This window comes from Eleutherodactylus coqui, chromosome 5 (assembly GCF_035609145.1).
Source record: "Eleutherodactylus coqui strain aEleCoq1 chromosome 5, aEleCoq1.hap1, whole genome shotgun sequence".
NCBI classification, from domain to species: domain Eukaryota; kingdom Metazoa; phylum Chordata; class Amphibia; order Anura; family Eleutherodactylidae; genus Eleutherodactylus; species Eleutherodactylus coqui.
In genome coordinates, this window is record NC_089841.1 from 219,387,190 (window position 1) to 219,408,747 (window position 21,558).

At 42.5% G+C, this 21,558-nt stretch overlaps 1 protein-coding gene across 1 annotated transcript in view; it reads left to right on the forward strand.

Moving 5' to 3' along the window:
* The window catches only part of LOC136628938 (hemicentin-1-like), a 103,718-nt gene that overhangs the window by 65,144 nt on the left and 17,016 nt on the right, over positions 1-21,558 (forward strand). Inside the window, exons 11-13 of the mRNA XM_066605011.1 lie at positions 97-459; positions 5,287-5,562; positions 16,621-16,677. Of these exons, the coding sequence (XP_066461108.1) occupies positions 97-459; positions 5,287-5,562; positions 16,621-16,677 (696 nt within the window). The remainder of the gene's footprint in view (positions 1-96; positions 460-5,286; positions 5,563-16,620; positions 16,678-21,558) is intronic.

Genomic DNA, 21,558 nt, shown 5'->3' on the forward strand with positions numbered 1-21,558 from the left:
TGCTTTGTGACTTGATTTGAGAACAACATAATTAATGTAGACTGCTATATACGGTACTACGAGAATAAAAATATATATTTTTTTTTACCGCTTTAGCATTATTCATAGTCACAGCTCCACAACTGACTTACACTGCAAGATATGGGGACACTGTACACATGATATGCAATTTTCCAGTTCCAAAAGAAGATGAGATAAATAAACTTAAAGTATCCTGGACACATGTTCAAACAAAGGACCAAGAAGCAAGACAAGTAATAATGTTTAACAATGGGATAGAAGATGTTTTAAGCCAGGAGAACATGTATAAAGGAAGAGCCCGTTTGGTGAGCCAAGAGCTGAAAAATGGTATGGCCATTCTGCAAATTGAAGAAGTGAAGCTGACGGATGCAGGAACATATGTATGTGTTTTACAACTGGAAGGATCTGATTACCAGGAGATGACACTTAATGTCCAAGGTTAGTTGTCTGTTAGATGGTCTTGCTGATTTCTTCCAGACTTTGACTTATTCTAATCAGAAAGATGGAAATATACCTCTACAGTGCCATTTATTGCATGGCAGCATTCCTTCAATTCAAAGTGACCTTATAAATAAAGGTCTACAATGATTGGGATTTTTAAACCAAGCCAGAAACCATGCATATACAGATTGTTTCAGGGTACTTGCCCCGCATCAGTGTGCAGTAGGTCTCTGCGTAAGTCTGTGAGCGGCCTATAATGTAGGTCAGAAGTGGTGTCGTGTTTCCTTAAGGTGAGCACCCAAAAAGTGTTTGGGGACACCTAGGGGGTGAGTGGATATGGGGATGATATAGTATCTCCCTAAGGAGAGCACCCAGAATGGGTGTGGGGACACCTAAAAGCTAAGTAAGGAGACTTATAAGGCAATGCTCCTCTGGGGAATTTATGCAAATCAAAAAGATGGAAAAATACCTCTATAGCGCCATCTATTGGATGGCAGCATTCCTTCAATTCAAAGTGACCTTATAAAAAAGGTCTACAGTGATTGGGATTTTTAACCCCTTCCCGCTCCAGGACGTACATTTACGTTCTGGACTGTCGGGGTATGTATGCAAAGAGGTCGCGGGGGAGCCTTGTAGGTGTCATGGCAGCCGGGGGCCTTCTGAAAGGCCCCAGGGCTGCCTTGGGAGACTGCCTATCAAGCCACCCCCATGGGGTGGCTTGATAGACTGCCTGTCAGAATGAGGTATGACGTAATGCTATAGCATTACATCATACTGCAGGAGCGAACAAAGCATTGCATGTTGTAGTCCCCCAGGGGGACTTAAAAGTAAAGTTAAAAAAAGTTCAATAAAGTTTAATTGTAAAAAAAAAAAAAGTAATAAAAGTTTAAATCACCTACCCCCCCTTTTGCCATATCTGCAATTATAAAATCCAAATCATAAAATAAAAAAAAACATGTTTGGTATTGCCGCCTCCGTAAGAGTCCGATCTATCAAAGTAGTGCATTATTTACCCCGCACGGTGAATGTCGTCCGAAAAAAAAAAATTAAGAATGCCAGAAATGCACTTTTTCAGTTACCCTGTCTTCCAGAAAAAATGCAATAAAAAGCGATCAAAAAGTCATATGTATTCCGAATTAGTACTAACAGAAAATACAAGACATCCTGCAAAAATGAGCCATCGCTCAACTAAGTTAACAGAAAAATTAAAAAAAAAGTTATTGCGCGCACAAGATGACGGCAGAAAATAATTGAAAAAAAATTAATGTCTTTAAAAAAAATAAAAAATAGTATAGTAAAAAAAAACTATACAACTTTGGTATCGTAGTAATCGTACTGACCCATAGAGTAAAGTTATCATGTCGTTTTTGTTGCAGTTTGTGCGCCGTAGAAACAGGACGCACTGAAAGATGGCGGAATGTCGTTGTTTTTCATTTTACTCCACTTAGAATTTTTTAAAAGTTTTCCAGTACATTATATGGTACATTAAATAGCACCATTGAAAAATACAACTTGCTCCGCAAAAGACAAGCCCTCATACAGCGACGTCGATGAATAAATAAAGGATTTATGATTTTTTTTAAAGGGGGGGGGTGATGGAAAAAAAAAAGGGCTGCGTCATTGAGGGGTTAAACCAAGCCAGAAACCATGCATATACAGACTGTTTCGGGGTGTTTGCTGCGATTTGTTTTCCGGACTAGAAGGTCCACAAAACAAATCCGCATGCTTTAATTAAGCTGTGAATGCCCATGTCTCCCTATGGGCTGCTTGAAGTGTGGATTGTCTGTGGGGGGGCCCCGGGCGGGTTCCGCAATTCAAATTTTCCCATGGAAATTGGGCCTTAATAAATTAAAACTCAATATTTTTTAGAATTTCTGCTTATTCGTTGTTTTTTTTAAATTTGGCAGTACTATGTAATTAAAAATTAAAGAAAAGTATTGTCCTTCTGAAGCAGTCAGCACAAAGCTCTAAATCTCGTGAACGGAAAGGGAAACTATTGTCGGATTTCTACTGCTACAAGAATAGCTTATCTGCATTTTCATTTTTCCATGACTTGAGCAGTAGAAGGCCCTGCTTATGGGATAAACAGAAAAGAGCAATTCTAAAATGTCACTTTCATTTTTTTATATCATTCACTGCATAGAATAAATAACACATTCATTGTAAAGTCGGGGTTGTTAGAACTGCAGTAAAAGCAGTGATATGTATGCTCTTATTTTTTACATAATAAAGGATTTTTAATAGGTTAAACTTTGTGGGTTTTTTCCCCCCTTTTTTATAATATTTTTCTTACATTTTAACATTAGGGTACTTGATATAACACTGTAAAACTTCTGCATTGCAGTATATTATGCTTGCCAGTGTAATGCTGGCAGGCATTATATTAGAGTACAAGCAGAAACACATGGCAACACATTCAATATGTGAATAAAATTGCATAACTCTTGTATATACAAATCGCATTAAACAGTCTAAGGCACATATTTTGATCAAAACACGTGGGCCCATCCACCACGTTCATGTGACCATGTTTTTGGTCCTAACATATACTTCTCTGAGCCTTCAATTAATTCAGGGTAGTGTGATGCCAGGCTATATGATCTAATTGAAATGATTTGAGGAAGATAGGTTTCCCACGTTTACCAGACACCACTCTTTAGGTCTGAGCCTCCAAATGAATCCGGAAAAATTAGGATACCAAATTATATAGTCTAATTAAAAAGGCTTGGGACAGATGGGTGAAACAAATGCAAAAATGGAGGCAGCCATTGCACCAAAAATGCAACAAAAAAACACAAGGTCAGTACTTCCAACAAATACATTTCCCCATTTGTCCCCAAGTCTTTTCAATATGGCTATATAGCTTGGTATTGTACTTTCCCTGGAATCCCTGCCACTGCGGCAGGAAGTAAGCTGTATGTTACAGCTAAGGCCTCTTTCACATGGGCGACGCAATATCGTGATTTTGTGTCGCTACAAAGTATAAGCCCTACTCCGAAAATAAGCCCTAGCTGCGTAAAAAAAATAATACATCACCTTTTAGCTCCCTGCGTGTCTCCATTGAAGATCCGGCAGACCTGCTTGAAGTCTTCTGCCATTGCTTCATGGATTAGAGGTTTAAATTCCCTGCCTCAAGGAAGCGCTGGCGGTGATTGGTTCTTCAAGCGCTGGCTCTAATTGGCTGAGCCGCGGTCCTCGAGAACCAATCACAGCCAGCACTTCCTGAAGGTGGGGAATTTTAACCCCTGACCAGGAAGTGCTGAGGGAAAACTAGAAGTAAGTGGCGGGGAGCTATGGCAGAGTGAATAGCGGTTGATGTACTTTTCTTTTTTTTCCTTTACTGCAGCTAGGGCTTATTTTAGGGGATACAGTAGGATTTCCTACTGTAGAAGTCTCATCATACGCACACAAAAAAAGCATTTTTGTGCGATGTGATGCAACACATAGTAAAGCTCCATAGGGAAACATGGGCTACAAAGCATCTCAAATTGCGGGCATATCTAGCAACCCGCGATTTTTATATAGCGCTTATATATACATTACAGGCTGGGAAGGGAATATTCTGCATCTAAAGCTGTCATTGTAGTATAAAAGTCATAACGTTTTATAATCAACTTCCTACTGATTCCTCAGTTTACAAATGCTCTACTTGCAATTAAATTGAGTTCCGATTTGCCATGGAATTTCTGCGTGGACCCTCTGTACGGAAATTCTGCTGCAACTACAGTAGCAGTAAAGTGAACAAGATTTTGAAAATCTCGTCTACAAGCTGCGGAAAGAATCTCCACAAAACCAGTGCGGGATTCATTTCCACAGCATATCCATTTTACCTATGTTTCCGCTGCGGAATTCACCTCTTCTCAATGAGGGGGTTAATTCTGCACAGAAATACGCGATAAAACCCGCAACACATGTGGGTTTGGAGTCAGGCTTTCTGTTGCTGATCTGCTGCAGCATATCCACTGTGGACATTCCGCAGCAAATCAGCCCCATGTGGCCCGAGCCTTAGGGCTTATTCAGGCGGGCGTATATCGGTCAGGTTTTTACGCCCAGCCGATATACGCTGCCCCTCTCTGCAAGAGGAGCAGGCGGGCTGGTCCGGGAGCTAATGCACTGAGCTCCCGCCTCCTCTCTGCCCCTCGCCACTGTTTGCAATGGGAGCGGGTGGGGCGGTAGTGGAACTTAGTGTGAAAACCCGACCGATATATGCCCTACTGGAAGTGGTGAGGCAGATAAATCAGTGGCCGGACTGCAAAAAAAATTTCTACCTGTAAACTAAGCCTAGCCACCATTGTATCTATATCAGAACATGATCATGTTCATCCTCTGGTCGTAAACAAGGACGATCCCATTCAATGACTGCAAATATTTTGTAAAATGTTGTAAATTGCAAAAAACAAAAAAATCAGAAGTATATAGGAAAAAATAATACGGGAAAGCCTTTTAAACTTAGTAGCTATGGCAACAGTCATGGAGCAGCATGATGTATATTCGGTAAGGCTGGTTTCACATCTGCGTCGGAACCTCCGGTTGGAGGTTGTATCACAGGTACGGCTGAAAATACGATGCATGCAGCGTTTTCTTCTGTCTAAAACCCAGGCAGCTGGGCAGAAAGCAGGCGGACCCCATTCTAGTCAATGGGGTCTGCCCGGCACTGTTCGATTCTGTCCAGGAACTGAGCAGTTCAGCCGTGGGGATTCCCCATACCTGCTTCCTGAACGGAGCAGGAAGGCGAAATCCCCAGCGCAGATGTGAAACCAACCAGATTGTCTGCCACATAATGTGTATTTATATTATGGTTTTTTGTAATTATTTTCATTACAGCATCTTATAGTAAAATTGCAACGTCCTCTCACGTAACAGAAGACAATGAAATATCTTTGACTTGTGAGTCATTAGGTTTTCCCAAGGCAGAGGTTTATTGGAAAACAAATGGAGTGAATGTAAGTTCTCCGGTAAATACTTCCCACTCTCGAACTTCAGATGGATTATATAGAACAACAAGTACAATCAAAGCCGTAGATATGAATCAGTACTACAATTGTGTGTTCTGGAACGAAGCGCTTAATGAAGAGACAGAAGCTTTGCTGGAACATTCAGGTACTTTCAGAGAATAGATTTACTATAAGCAAAGCTAAACAATGGAATGTTTGCGATATGACACTATGCTATTCCAAAGAATATATATTACACAATCTCTACATAAGGGCATGGAAAGTTTAAAGGGGTTGTCCTGTTGCAAACTGCTGATGGCCTATCCTTAGGATAGACCATCAATACTAGAACGATAGGGGTCACAGATAAGCGATTATCTCAGCTGATTTCTGCAGGAAGCAGTCAGCTCTTTTCCCACTGCAGTGGCCAGGCTTGGTATTACAGGCCAAGTTCCCATTGGAATTTATGAGTGTAATACCAAGCTTGGTCACTGCCGAGAGAATAGAGCTGTCTGCTTCCTGCAGAAATGACCTTAGTGCATGAGTGAACCAGCCTGGCAAACTGCTGATCAGCAGGGGTCCCGGGTAGCAGAACGTGACCGATCTACTACTGATGGTCTACCCTAAGAATAGGCCATCAATAGTTTACAACCGGACAACCCCTTTAAGGAATCAGGATTCCATAGCATGTAAAATGTGTTGGGTGTTTTACTTAATTATTTCATGTGTACATTATTCTTAATTTTTGATGATAAATTACTGTAAACCCAAATTCATACTGATAATAAGTACTGGCTTTACACATTACCCCATTCATCATAACACACATTGACATTACAACATTTTGGAAACTTTTTATTTTTCCAAATTTTCACTATTTTCATTATTGCAGTTTTTAAAATGAGGTTAGTAGTCCATCTAAACCGAGGTGTGATAGAATCCGATGAAACATTTCAGAATGCTAGTTCTGCAAAGGGAAAATATTTTTTATCATAGAATTTAAATTTAAACTGCGATTAGCAAAAGTGTGATTTGCCTTATTTACCTAAAATGAGTTGGGTTTTTTTGTGCTGAAACTAGAGGTCTCCATTACTTCTAATTTTGCCTGTTGCCATGTGAAGTCCATTTCTAGTAACAGAGATAACACGACAAATAGCAGGGCGTAGAGGGGGTGTTGTCTGATGCTGCCCATAGCAGTCTATGGAGAGGACATGGGGATGAAGAGGAGGGTGAAAAAGCAGATAGCCTTACACAAATGTTTCTGCTGCAGCTAATAGTGAATGATTTACTGTGCTACTAATACTGAAATCACATCTATACTGCTAAGTACTAACGCCTTCCACGATGCTGTTATTGTTTGCCCTGGTTTCTCCTGCTAAGGCCTCATGTTCACGGGCGGGTCAGATTCCGATCCAGCCTGCGTCCGAGGACCCTGCTTACCTGTCCGGGTCTTCTTTTCTCTGCACTGCGGATGTGTGCAGAAGCACCGGCCGGCGCACATGCGCAGTAGAGTTCTTCCTTTTTGAAACTCTTGCTTTCCCATGGAATCCGACTTCAATGACAGCCGCCCGGGCAGGAACCACAGCAAAATGGAGCATGCAGCGATTTTTTAAAATCCGCAAGCGGAAACCGCAATTGGTTTCCGCTCGTGAACATGAAAGATCGTTTTACCATAGCATGCTATGAAGGGTTATTGCTACGGAATCTGGAGCAGAACGCCTGCTCCGGATTCCACAGCAAAAAGTCGCCCATGGACATTGGGCCTTAGAAGTAGTATAGAGACTGCTACAATACTTGTCCTTTGAGGCCATTGCTGACTAAGCATTTTATTATGGTACTTTTAATAACTGGAGTTGTTAATAATTGGATTCGGTATCTGTGATAACGTTGTTACGCTTTGGCCGTTGCGGTGACTTATGGTCTGTCTTTTGCTGTGGATGAAAAATAGCTATTGAAACCGTGCACCACCCTGTTAGAAACCTTCAGTACAAACCATAATTTGAGAAAGCTATTTGCTCGGATTAACCAACTTCGTAGTTCTTGTTCCATATTTCCATTGTCGCACTGCTACTTAGTACAAAATGTTTTGTGAAACCCAACAGCCACTAAGAGAACAATGGCTGCATGTAGATCAAGTTAAATGGGTGTTCACACAATCATATTTATGCGTCATTGTCCTCCACTGCTAAAATAAATGCAATTGTCAGATATAATCATTTTCTAGTAGTAAACACAACTCCAGCTTTTACCATCCCCAAAAGTCTATGCTAGCAGTTTGTCTCTACCCAATTGCCATCAGGTAGCTAGCAACAGTTATCCTAGCATGATCATAATGAGCATGCAGTATAGATCCATAACTTCCATAACAAGTTCCCTCACTCTGTGCATGAAGATATCGATCGCATGCACAGTTTTGGTGTCTTCACGGCACAGTGTGACATGAAGTACAGTACAATGAGTCTAAAAGGGGTTGTCATTGAAAAAAAAAATTCTGTACTCGCCTATTCCTCCCTAGTCAGTCTCCTTAGAACATCTTCTCCTGACTGAGTTTCTGCAGTTCCCCGGGGTCACTTCACTGTACTTCGGCCAGCGGCTTGTTATGAAGGCTGCATTCCTTACATTCCTTCGGGCCGGGTCAGTGAAGGTCAGGTCCCAGTGATGTAGCGTTCACTGCCTAGGAAGGAATTCTAATCCATTTCAGAGAAAGCTCACATGGGCAACCTCTGCAGTAGATAGGCACTCCCCCTGCTGGCCTGTGACGTAACGTACATTGGTTGGCAAGAGGAAGACTGCCAACCAATGTATGTAACCTCACAGGAAGGAGAAGAGTCAGGCAGCTGGAGGTGAATTGACCTTCCTCCCCTGGACTGCAGGAGACAGGAGAAGATTGGGGAGGAGAAGATGAGGTAAAGAGACTGACGGGGGGGAGGAATAGGTAAGTATAGAATTTTTCTTTTTTAATGACAGCACCCCTGTAAGGAGACACAAGGCACTTGGGGGAAATGTAGTTTGCCAGAAGTAAATAGCAGTCATATGAGCAGGTGTTGCAAGACCACCCATTTTTCTTTGCAATGTACATCCAGAAGGAGGAACAGATCAAACAGAGGCAGAGTAAATGGAAAGAGATGAGATAGTAAGTTGATTAGGGCACATCTATGTATGCTTAAGGCATGTTTCACACAGGCTACAAAACGCACGTATCTGAAGCCCACGCTTTCCAATGGGTTCTGTCAGGCTAAAAAACATCGCTCGTGTGAAGGAACCAATTGAAAACTAGGGCCCTCACATACATGCGTTTTGTAGTGATCTTGCATTGTTACAAAATCGTGCGATTTTGTAGCCCGTGTGAAGCAGGCCTAAACGAGATGTTAGGCTGCCTGCACATGAATAGATTTGCATTCTGGAATCCGCAGTCGGCATCCGCAGTTAATACCGTTCATTACATGCCATGGAAAATCGCTTCTTCCTGCACACTTGTGGGATCAAATTGCGATTTCCGCAAGTGGAAGAAAACTCGCAGCATGCTCTATTTTAGTGTGGATTCTGCATGGACAGCTTCCATTGAAGTCAATGGAAGCCGTCCGACCTACAGTCCTTCCGCAATTGATAATGCGTAATGGTCGCAAATTCAGCGTCATCGCCTAGCGATGGCACAGGTAAAGTAAACATTTAAAAACAAATGTGTACTGCACATGTCCGATGGCTAGCCGCAACCATCCACAGTACAGATAAGAGAAAAAGACAGCTACATGTGGATGCCGGCTGCTGCCAGGGTCGGATTCAGCTGCGGGCTCCTGCCCGTTCGTGTGCAGGCGTCTTTAGTACAGGACTTTTAAAAAATCTAGATTTTGAGATAACCCCTTTAAACTTACGTTGAGTAGATCAAATCCACCTGACTACAAATGAAAGGAATGAAATTGATCAATGTCAGATATTTGCTTACATTTAAATGGTGAACTAAAATACTAAACAATCTCTTTTTATTTTTCACAACTTTTCTTTGCATTTTTGAAAAGTCTTAAATTTAATGATTATCCCGGATTTTCAATATGGTCCCATATTCCGCAAGAGCAGCATTAGGGAAATGCCAGATTCTTTCCAAACATTGTTGTGATATTATGGGCCTTGGGTTCTTTTCCTGTAAATCCCCGGAGTGATTAGATCTGTTTTCTCATTTATTTACTACTTTTCACAACAGAAATTATTTAGGGAGTTTTCTATTTAGCATAAATATGTGAATGAGAAGCCAGCTGTGCATTTTTGAACATTTGCAGTGATCAATTGCTAATTAAACTACAGATTATTTTGTATTTTAAGCGTAAAACTAAATGTTCTCTACAATTTTTTTACTGCCCCCCCCTAGTACCTCACCAAACACCTGTAATGTCCTTTTATCAAGACGGCACAGTGAGCAGAGCCGCTCGGCCAATCACACTGGAGAAGGTTCTATTACAATGCTTCACATTGCCACTAAAGGCCCTTTTACACGGAACGATCAATCAAACAAGCGAAAATGAACAATAATTGTTCAGTATAAACGCAGCCGAAGATTGAGTGATGAACGATAAATCGATTTGCTTTCCGTTCATTTTATGCAGGCAGTTTATCCCTGGGAGTTTATTACCCAAGAGCTTGGCAGTGGGGAAGAAAGGCAATTGTCTGTGAAGCATGGTGGCAAGCAAAGTATAAACTTTCCAAAGTGATTGCTCCAGAGATAGGAGACGGGGGGGCTTCTACGAATTCGGAAATAAATGTGGCCGGGGGTTGGCCGGGGCCCTCCATCCCAGGACGTCTACACCTTATATAGCCTCCCTAAACTCTCCCAGAAAAGGTCAGATTTATTCCACCGCAGACATATTAGAATGTTTCAGATCCTACTATCATGATCTTTACAATCTATCGGAAAATAGGGGAGCAGTGTCCCAGCAAAACCCCCCAACCATAGAAGACTACCTTAATAGACACGCACCCGGAACTATTTCAAGGGGGGACACAGATAGTCTCGAGGAAAGCTTTACGGAGGGGGAGATCCATGATGTAATTAAAGATCTTAAACTAGGCAAGAGCCCGGGACCAGATGGGTTTACCCCCCGATTCTACAAAACATACGGGAGTCTACTGGCCCCCCTCTTGTTGAAATCCTTTAACTCTGTCTCGGACTTATGCCCATTCCCACATCAGGCTCTACAAGCCATAATAACAGTTATCCCTAAACCAGGGAAAGACCACTCATCCTGCAGTAATTATCGCCCTATTTCATTAATAAATATAGACACCAAGATATTCGCCAAAATTCTGGCAACCCGCCTGAAACCGCTCATCCCAGCCTTAATTAATAAAGAGCAGACTGGATTTGTCCCAGGACGGGAGGCGAAAGATAATACGATCCGTTCTGTCTCCCTAATCTCTAGAGCCCGTCTCGCGGGGAGCCCCCTGTGCCTCTTGTCAGTAGATGCTGAAAAGGCGTTCGACAGAGTGCACTGGGGGTTCTTGGAAGCAACCCTTCGAAAAATTGGTGTGGGACCTAGGTGTCTGTCCTGGATTATGGCATTGTACCGACATCCCACAGCGTGTGTCAGAGTTAACGGATCTCTTTCCTCCCCCCTAAAAATCAACAATGGAACAAGACAGGGCTGTCCATTGTCCCCCTTCCTATACGTCCTGGTGATGGAGTCCCTGGCCAACGCCCTCAGAGCCAACCCCGATATACAAGGCTACAGAACAAGCGCATCAGAGCACAAATTGGCTCTGTTCGCGGATGACCTTCTGGTATATCTTACCAACCCGAGAATTGCCTTACCAGTAATTCTATCAGAACTTAGATGCTTTGGTAGGGTCAGTAACTTCAAAATTAACGCTCACAAGTCCGAAATTTTAAATATAACAATTCCATCAGATGAAGCTACGAGCCTAGAGTCCTCTTTCAACATAAAATGGAAGGGTGATCACATTAACTACCTTGGAATCGCATTAACTAGCGACCCAAACGATCTCTAACCTAAATTACAAACCGATTCTGGCTAACTTAGGAAGGGACCTTAAAAAATGGCGCCCCCTTACCATCTCCTGGTTCGGGAGAATTAATGCTTTAAAAATGGACTCCCTCCCTAAGTTTCTATACCTCTTCACAACCCTCCCATTAAAGCTGCCTAAATCGTACTTTGATAAAATACACCAGATATCTCGCGACTTCGTCTGGGGTGGCTCCAGGCCCCGGGTGAGATTCAAGACTCTAATACGCCAAAAGAGAGATGGAGGAGTGGGCCTTCCAAGTTTCTCTTTATACCATAAGGCATCCATCTGCAATTGCATTCTGGACATCATTCACAATAGGACATCCAAGCTCTGGGTCGAACTCGAACACGAGAGTATCCCCTCGCAAATCATGGGCCTCTTCTGGCTCTCGCCAATCGCATCTCGCAGAGTCACACCTATACCACCTCTGACAAGTCGGCTACTGGACACCTGGAACAGTTTCGCAAATCGCTTTGGACTAGTTTCCAGACCAGGTCCCCTTACCCCCCTGTCAGGGAATCCAGAGTTTCCCTTGCTAAACGAGAAGCTCTCCCAACTACCAGAGGGGACCTGTCCTCCCCTGCGAATTAGAGATGTCATTTCCACGTCAGGGGTTAAGCCTATGAATGAGATCCTGGGAGATGGGGTCTCCAGACCTGGAGCGTGGCTAAGATACCTTCAAATAAGACATTTTGTCCAGATCCAGGGACCCGTGGAAGCTCTCTGTTCTCCTCTTTCCCAGTTTGAGAAACTCTGTGTGGCTCACACGCCGATTAGGTCCGGGGTCTCGGTAATGTACCATCTCCTCGTGTCGGCAGAGACTCAAAATGATGCTGTAGCTTTTAAGGGGAAATGGGAGAGAGAGCTGGGGAAAACTTTCCTAGAGGAAGACTGGCTTAAGTCCTTTGTCTTAACCCACACTCTAACAACCTCATCTAAATTTCAAGAAACCAACTACAAACTACTCTCACAGTGGTACAGAACACCCACAACTCTGGCCAGGATGTATCCCCAGACCCCAGATACCTGCTGGCGCTGTTCCCGGGGAAGAGGTAGTCTCCTCCATATCTGGTGGGAGTGCCCTTTGGTCTCCCCCCACTGGAGTGATATAACTAACCTCTATAACGCTATCTTCAGGGACTCGGTAGTCCTTACACCGGAGGCGGCACTACTATCTATACTCCCTGGCTCCATAACCAAAAACAAAAAAAGCCCATTCAAATTCTTCCTAATAGCCATGAGACAAATAATTCCACGGCTCTGGAAGTCTCCCCTACCTCCCTCAAGGATCCAATGGCTGGAGACTGTGGACCATATAGCACAAATGGAGGAAATAATGGCTCGAGACGATAACAAAAGAGAGAGATACTACTCAATCTGGTCAGCTTGGATACTATTTCGCAATTCCAACGACCTAAAGACCTGGCTCCAATCGGGCGTTGTTCCAACCTGAATCCACTATCCCTAAGGTACACATTACTAACACAAGTTGCTTTAGTGTGGCCATTAGTGCTCCACACCCCCCTCCCTCACCCTGCCCCACTGACCCATCTCCCCCCCCCCACTCTGTCCTCTATTATCTATCTATTTCTTTCTCTTTTTCTTTCACTACTAATCTCCACTATGTTAATCTAGTTATTTCTTTCGCTAGTTTATACGAAATGTTATTTGAACGACATTTATGACAAAATGACAAAATGCACAAGAGCCATTGAAGCAATGTGTATATCAAGTTAATACGTTATTCTCTCAAAATTGTTCATGTGTGCAAACCCAATAAAAATATTTTGAACCATAAACTTTCAAAGTGTTTGTAAGCCCAGTCAGGTCACCATAGGTAAAGTTAATCCCCTGTGTTTGGACAGCCCTTGGGTCTGGAAGGGTATCATTTCTCCTTAAAGAGAGCCCCTAAAGGGTGAGTGACAACACTTATAAGGCCATCCATGCTCCTCTGGGAAATATTGAAATAAGGAAGGATGGAACAACAATACCTCTGCAGCGTGGCCTATTGGAAGGCAGCATTCCTGCAAGTTTATGTCGCTGCTCTATTTTTTTACGTCACTTATGTCAGAAACACTGGCTCCGAACAGAAATGTGAAAACAGCATACCAGGCCTTCTCCATCACTTTAACCCCTTACTGACATCCACCGTACATGATCACTACTACGATCTTTTGTCCCCCATAGGCCAGCTGTACATCTCCTTCCTCACACAGAGAGAAGTATCACCAATCAGTTCATGAACAAACATTCACTCATTGGTAGGCTGAAACGGTTCCCTTACATGGCCGGAGTGTAGGGTGAATGAGTATATGGAGGAAAGATCAAGCCCCACAATCAGCTCATGTAAAAGGACCTTTAGCTGAGGGACTTCAATCCTGGTCAACTTCCCACTAGTTTTTGGAGATTGGAGAAATGGAGCCCAACATCTACCATCTGAGCAAACCATAAAATGCTATGATGTGTTTTTTGTTTTTTTTTGCTTGAATAAAAGGTTTTTAAACTGTGTTAAATATCTAAAGTACAGACTACTAAGATTGGATGTAAAATGTGAGGAAGCTGGACAAATGCAAGACGACCGAACTTCTAACCCTTACATTCTTAAGGGACTTCAATCCACTGCAAGTCTGTGAATTCCTAATGTCTGTAAATTCCCAAATAATTCTGTCTGTTGTTTAAAGATGATGTATTCTGGGGATGAAGATCTCATGCCTATCTCTTGGCCCCCAAAACAATGCCAGAGTTTTTCAGAACATGATCAGTACCTGGCCCTTATAAGCTCTAGCCCTCGCAACAGCAAATGAGAATTGGATTGACACTCATTGTTTTGTACAGTAGTAATGCTATGATGGGATGTATGGGCTGGTTCTTAGACTTGTCTACATTCTTAAAGTTGTCCGTATACAATGTATTAAAACATTACATGGTGATTGAACCTCTGTGCCTGATAGCATATATTTTTGATATCTGTTCACATTGTGGAATCAATTTATAATGGAAGCCAGGACACAGTGCTGAATCAATGATATGATGGATAACAACAATGTCCGACAGACCCTGTAGAATGGGGCTCGTCATGTTCCATAATTTTGTCTAGAAGATAGTACTGCAACGGAGGGCTATTCTATCATATATGGAGGAATTTATGAAAGAGGCTCCCAACAGACTTTGCTGATCTATGAATAGAAGCATCCCTTTCCAGGGTATATTCACATGTAGCAACTTTGTAGCAGAAAAATTGAACAGAATTGATTAATGGAATTGATTTTCAGTCTCAGAAATCTCTGCAACAAATTTGCCACAAGTAAATACACCCTTAGGCTGGGTTCACACAAGACGGATTTGCCGCGGAAATTCTGTGCGGCAAATCCTCCCGCGGCCCCAAATCCTGGGATTAGCCAGCTATGTGGACGAGATTTTGCAAAAATCTCATCCACACGGGGCGGCCAATCCATCGCGGCAAAGCTAGGCGAAACCGGCGATTAATTGCGGAATTGACAGCCGCAGCATCTCAATTTTTCTTTTTTTCCATTGCGGCCTCACTCCTCTCTATGGGTAGAGAAAGCAACAATGGAATGCCAGCGGCCGAACCGTTCCAAAAACCTGTTGCAATGCCGCGGGTTTTGAAGCTGCGGCTCTCCTGTGGAAATCTTGCAGTATTCTCGTGCGGTCATTCCGCGAGATTTCAGTTCCGTGTGAACCAGCCTTATAGTAAAATACAGGAAAGTTGTTTAAAAATGTTAGAAGGTGGCAGCCGGCAATCTACAAGCCAACGCTTATGTCTGTCAGAGAGGGTTATATGAGAGAAATGATCGAGACAAATATATAAAACGCAGACATCAGGAACAGAACGTGAGGTCCGGGCTGAGCTCTTTTCACGGAGTCTATAAGACAAATGCTGCTACGATGATCATTTTTTACCTGTCTGCTATAATTGGTTAATCATATACCTGACTATAATTCCAGAAATCCCTGACTTCGTGTACCCAGGAGTGCTGCTGTTTTGAAGGCAAATGGCCGTCACACCAAGTATTGATTCGATTTAGATTTATTTTTATTTTATTTCTTTTGTTCATTCACTTTGCATTTGATAAATTGAACTATTAACACTTCTGTTTTTGAAAGCCTTTTCAGTATATTTTCTCCACCTGCCTAAAACGTTTGCACAGTACTATATCTATGACAAAGTTATGCAAAACACATGAGAACTTAAGGCCCTTTTACACTGAACATATAATCAATCAGATTCTTGCTGGATCGCGGGAATCTGAATGATAATCTGTTCATCGTTCAGTGTATGCAAAATCAAACGATGATCAGCAGTTGTTCATCTATGAACGACCGCCTGTTTACTATGAATGGAGATCTCCAGTCTGCTCTGCCTCCATTCACTTTCACACAGGAGCGATTATTACTGAAACGACTGGCGTGTGTATTATTGTGTGTGTGTATATATATATATATATATATATATATGTGTGTGTGTAATAGTGTAATACATATATATATGCCTCTTCTGATCCATTCCATTTAAGGACTCATGCCCACGTCCAGGTCAGATTCCGACTGTGAAATATCACAGCAGAAACAGACCCGCGACCCCCCAGAGACCCTATACTCACTCGCGAGTGTCTCTGCCGGCGGCGTTGGGCTGTGACACGGATTCTTGTGGTACTTCCGCAGTGCTCACTGTCGAAGTATCGCGGGATGGATGGCTTCCATTGACTGCAATGGAAGCCGTTTGTGCGATATTCCGCATAGAATAGAAAATGCTGCGTTTCCCCCCCGCAGTCTATTTCCGCTCGTAGGCAGGGGAGAATCATGTAACACAGCATGTCTATAGACGGACATTGCTGCAGAATTCGGTGTCTGACCGTGAATTCCGCTGCAATAATATGTCTGTGGGCATTTGGCCTAAGCCTGAGGAAGAACCCTGCTTAGGTTTGAAAGCTCGCTATAACATCATGTATTTTTGTTAGCCATTAAAAGGTATCATATCTACAAGATGACTTGGCTTCTCTTACTGAGAACAGTCACATTATGTAAAAGGACCCTTACTGGAAGTGCAAACACTGATGCTCATATCTGTACCAGAAATGGCAGATTGTGAATTTTATAACAAAAATCATACTATTATATATAATTTGAATGGAATATTTTCTTTGCAGTTTTAATGTGAATTCACTTGATAAAACTTTCTTACTTTCAGGGAATGTAGAGCTTCTTACTTATGGACCAAATTATAACCGATTTCCACAGAGGAATGGTAAGATTGCTAAAAGTTCTCAGAATCAACATCCCTGTTTTTAGCATATTACAAGGGGATTTTCCTGTCCTGTTGTGTAAACAAAGTTTATACTGTTTACAAGGATTTTATCTTTACTTTTAGTTTCAATTCCTCAATGTGTTCCTGCTAACTGCTCAAAACAAAAAACACACACATACACAGACATATTGATTATATCCAATAGCAAACAGGAAACCCAACATATATCAACTTTCCAACTATTGACATTTGTTAGCCATCCACTAAACATATAATAAATGTTAAAATAGTGGGGGTCCACCACTTGAAACCACCACTAGATTGAGGAACCTCTGTCTTCAGTCCCTCCTGCTATGGATGCCCATGGTGGGAAGGAATTGTATGAAGAAGGTGCAGACCATCCACATATATATGAAGTAGGAAGAATGCATTCAAATGCCGATCTTAATATAATTTCCGCCAGAACATCATGTGACTAACATATGAAAAGGCGCACACCTCTTCATATAGGAGTCATATCTCTGCTCCTCCATGCGCCGACACAGAACTTTGCTCCAGCTAGGGTCAATTTACTCTAATCTGGCTTTTATTCCACATTGAATCCCAACATCCCCAAGCTTTCTTTCACTCGATACCAGCTACTATGCACATTATACCCTTAGACAACCGTGCAGAAATCAGTATTTTTAGTAGACATCAACCCAATTTTTAAGTCTACACTTTCCAATAGTATGAAGTTACTGCAGCATGGAAACCCAGCCTAATGTGGAAGTGATTTAACCCCTTAATGACATGGCCTATTTTGGCGTTGAGGACCAAGTGATTTTTTGGTATTTTTCCATCTCCATTTTTCAAAAGCCATAACTTTTTTATTTTTCCGTGGACGCGGCCGTATGAGGGCTTGTTTTTTGCGTGGCGAACTGTAGTTTTTATCGATGCCAATTTTGGGTACATAGACTATATTGTAAATTTTAATTTTTTTTTTTTAATGATAGCAGAGAGAGAAAACGCATCAATTCTGCCATAGATTTTTTTATTTTTTTTTTACACCGTTAATCATGCAGCATAAATGAGACTTTCCATTTTTTCTGCAGACCGGTACGGTTACAACGATACCAAAATTCTAACATTTTTTTAAGGTTTTCCCACTTTTCTGCAATAAAAACCCTTTTTTTTGGAAATCTTTTTTCTATTCTAAATTGCTGCATTCAAAGTCACGTAACTTTTTTATTTTTTGATGTACAGAGCTCTATGAGGGCTTATTTTTTGCGAGACGAGCTGTAGATTTTATTGGTACCATTTTAGCATACATACGACTTTTTTTATCACTTTTATTGCGTTTTTAGTGAGGCAAAATGCTAAAAATGAGCATTTTGCCTCAGTTTTTTAGCTTTTTTTTAGCGTTTTTTTCGGTGCACAATCAAAAGCATGTGCAACTTATTGTACGCATCGTTACGGACGCGACAATACCAAATATGTGGGGTTTTATTTTTTTTTTACCTTTTTTTATGCTAATCTGAGAAAAAGCATAAAAAATGGTTTTTTTACATTTTTTTAATTCATTTTTTAAATCTTTCTTTTTTTCACACTGTTTGTGTCCCTCTGAGGGACTTTAACCACTGCCCTGATGATCGCTGGTATAAGGCATGGCAGAGCTACTGCTCTCCCATGCCTTATCGCTCATACAGCGATCTCAGGCATAGGCAATACAGGACGCCAGTGTCTGGCGTCCTGTTGCCATGGTGACAGGCCGGGCTCTCGCGATGACATCGCGAGTTCCGGCCGGAGACACAGAGGGAGCCGCGCCGGAAGGGAAGGGGTTAAAAGTGGCGGGCGCATCTCCGATGTCCCCCCGCTGCTGCAGCGGGACGCCGGCTGTGACTGACAGCCAGCTCCCGCTGCGGGATAGCGCTGGATCATATGTGATCCCGCGCTATCTCCAGGACGTAAGTTTACGCCCTGTTGCGGGAAGTACCCCGCTCCCAGGACGTAAACTTACGCCCTGCAGCGGGAATGGGTTAAAGATCAATTTAACTAGATTTTACCCAAAGCGCTAAAGGCTCGTTTACACGGAATGATGATCACTCAAAAGCGATTGTTTGAGCGATAATCATTACATCTAAACACGCGGCCATCGTGCACTGCTAGTTAATAATAATAGTAAACTTTATTTGTATAGCGCCAACATATTCCGCAGCGCTTACATAGACAGGGGGATACAGAAAGACAAAAGTACAAACATTACAGAACCACGGTTACATAGTAATCAATTGATGGAAACAATAGGGGTGGGGGTCCTGCTCCAACGAGCTTACATACTACAGATAATCGGGGGATACAGAAGGTAAAGGGGCTGGAGATGTGCACGGTATGGCGAGGTGGAGAGTGAGGGATGCTATACACATAGACAATGGTCAGACATTTAGCCGTGTGACGGCAGAAACAGTATGACTGCAAGGGCAGTTGATGGCGGCTGGCAAGGATTGCAGTCAGTAGGTCAGGGAGCATATTATCAGGCGGAGTACAGAGGGGTTTGTTTAGGGAATGTGGTATGCCTCCCTGAAGAGGTGCATTTTTAGAGCACGCCTGAAGTTCTGCGAGTCCTGGATTGCTCGGGTATCCTTTGGTAGTGTGTTCTAGAGGACTGGTGCTCCTCTGGAGAAGTCTTGGAGGCGGGAATGAGAAGTTTGAATTAAAGGGGGGCTCAATCTGGTTTCGTTAGCAGAGCGGAGAGCCCGGGCTAGTTGATGTATTGAGATGAGGGAGGCGATATAGGGGGGGCGCTGCACTGTGGAGGGCTTTGTGGATGAAGGTAGCGAGTTTAAATTGAATTCTGTATTTAACGGGCAGCCAGTGCAGTGACTGGCACAGGGCAGAGGCGTCCGAGTAGCGTCTGGACAGGAAGATGAGCCTAGCTGCCGCATTCAGGATGGATTGGAGAGGGTAGAATCTGGTGCAGGGGAGGCCGATCAGCAACAGGTTGCAATAATCGAGCAGAGAGTGGATGAGGGCAACAGTTAGCGTTTTTAGCATGTCTACATTGAGAAAAGAGCGGATTCTTGCGATGTTCTTGAGGTGCAGCTGACATGTTCGGGCCAGAGATTGGATGTAGGGGGTAAAAGAGAGATCAGAGTCAAATATGACCCCAAGGCAGCGGGCATGATGTCTAGGAGTTATGAAGGCGCCACACACTGAGATGGAGATGTCAGGAGGAGGTTGGTTAGTGGAGGGTGGAAATACCAGTAAGTCAGTTTTAGAGAGGTTTAGTTTTAGGTAGAGAGAGGACATGGTGTTAGAGACAGCAGACAGACAGGTAGGGATGTTTTGGAGTAAAGGTGCAGAGATGTCACGGGAAGAGGTGTATAGCTGGGTGTCATCAGCTAGTTGAACGTTAAATTCAAGCCAGCCTAAAAATCATCCTGCAGTCTTATCAGGGCCGCACGCTGAGTTCTCCGCGGGTAGTGCTGACAGTATTGTTTCAACTGTTTAACCCATTGGAGAACAAAGGAGCTGAATGCAGATAAGAGCCCTCCTGCTATTAACTGCATTCAGCTAAAGGCTTCATTTGCATGCTAATAAGCTACTAAGTAGCTGAGTAGCTACTTAATAGTTTATGCGAAATGATCGCTCAAAGCTGTCACTCAAACTCAAGCTGAGTGATTTTTGAGCGATCATCGCTCTGTGTAAATTGGCCTTTACAGTAGTAAATGAGTTTTGAAGGTGCAACATTTTTTTGCTGTGAGCCAGACAAAAAAGAAAGAACTTTAGTATGCATAAGTATTCGACCCCTGAAAATCAATACTTTGTGGAGCCACCTTTTGTTGCTACTAGAGATGCAAGTTTTTTGTTTCTTAGCACATGTAGACTCTCGGATTTTTACCAATTCTTCTATGCAAAACTACTCCAACTCCCTCAAATTAGATGGGTGTTGGTATACAGCAGTCTTCAACTCATGACCTTAATTTTCAATTGGATTGAGGTTGGTGATTTAACGAAACCATCCCAAGGCATTTAAATCTTTCGCCTTAAACGATTCCAGTGTGGCTTTAGCAGTAGTTCTAGGGTCATTGTCCTGCTGGAAGATGGACCTCCTTCTTAGTCTTAAACAGCCACAGGTTTCCCATCTCAGCAATGAAACAATGAGATGGGAATACCCTTTTAGTGGTGCTTGGTAGCATGTTTAAAGTTTGGGATTTTTTTTTATAACCTCAACCCGGATCTATACTTCTCCAAAGCTTTGTCTATGGCCTGTTTGGGAGTTTCTTGATCTTCATGTTGCTTTTTTAGTGGTGTTGCAGACTCAGTGGCCTAGCAGAACACATGCATTTATACTGACATCATGTGATAGATCATGTAACACTTTGATTTCAAACAGACCTTATTCAACTAATTATGGGACTTCCAAGATTAGTTTCTTGGACCAAACCTTATTTAGGCCAGATTCACTTGGACATATTCACATACATAAAATCTGTGTGCGCAATACGCAGAAAACAGAACCCATTGATTTCAATGGGTTTATTCACATGCGCGTATTTGGAGTGTGCAATTCGGTGGCGCAGAAAAATATGCAGCATGTTCTCTTTTCCTGTTCATTTGCACAAGGAAAGAACACATCTTGAACTTATTAAACTTATTGGCTATTTCAATGGCTGAGAGTATCGGTGCGTGTTTGTTTTTTGCGCTCGCAAAAAGTACAGTAAAAAATGCCCAATCTGCAAAAACGTAGTACAAATGTGCACGCAAATACGCATACTCTCATGTGAATCTGGCCTTACTGGTTTTATAGCAAAGAGGATGAATACATAGGCCAGTGATGGCGAACGTTTTAGAGACCGAGTGCCCAAACTGCAACTCAAAACCCACTTATTTATCGCAAAG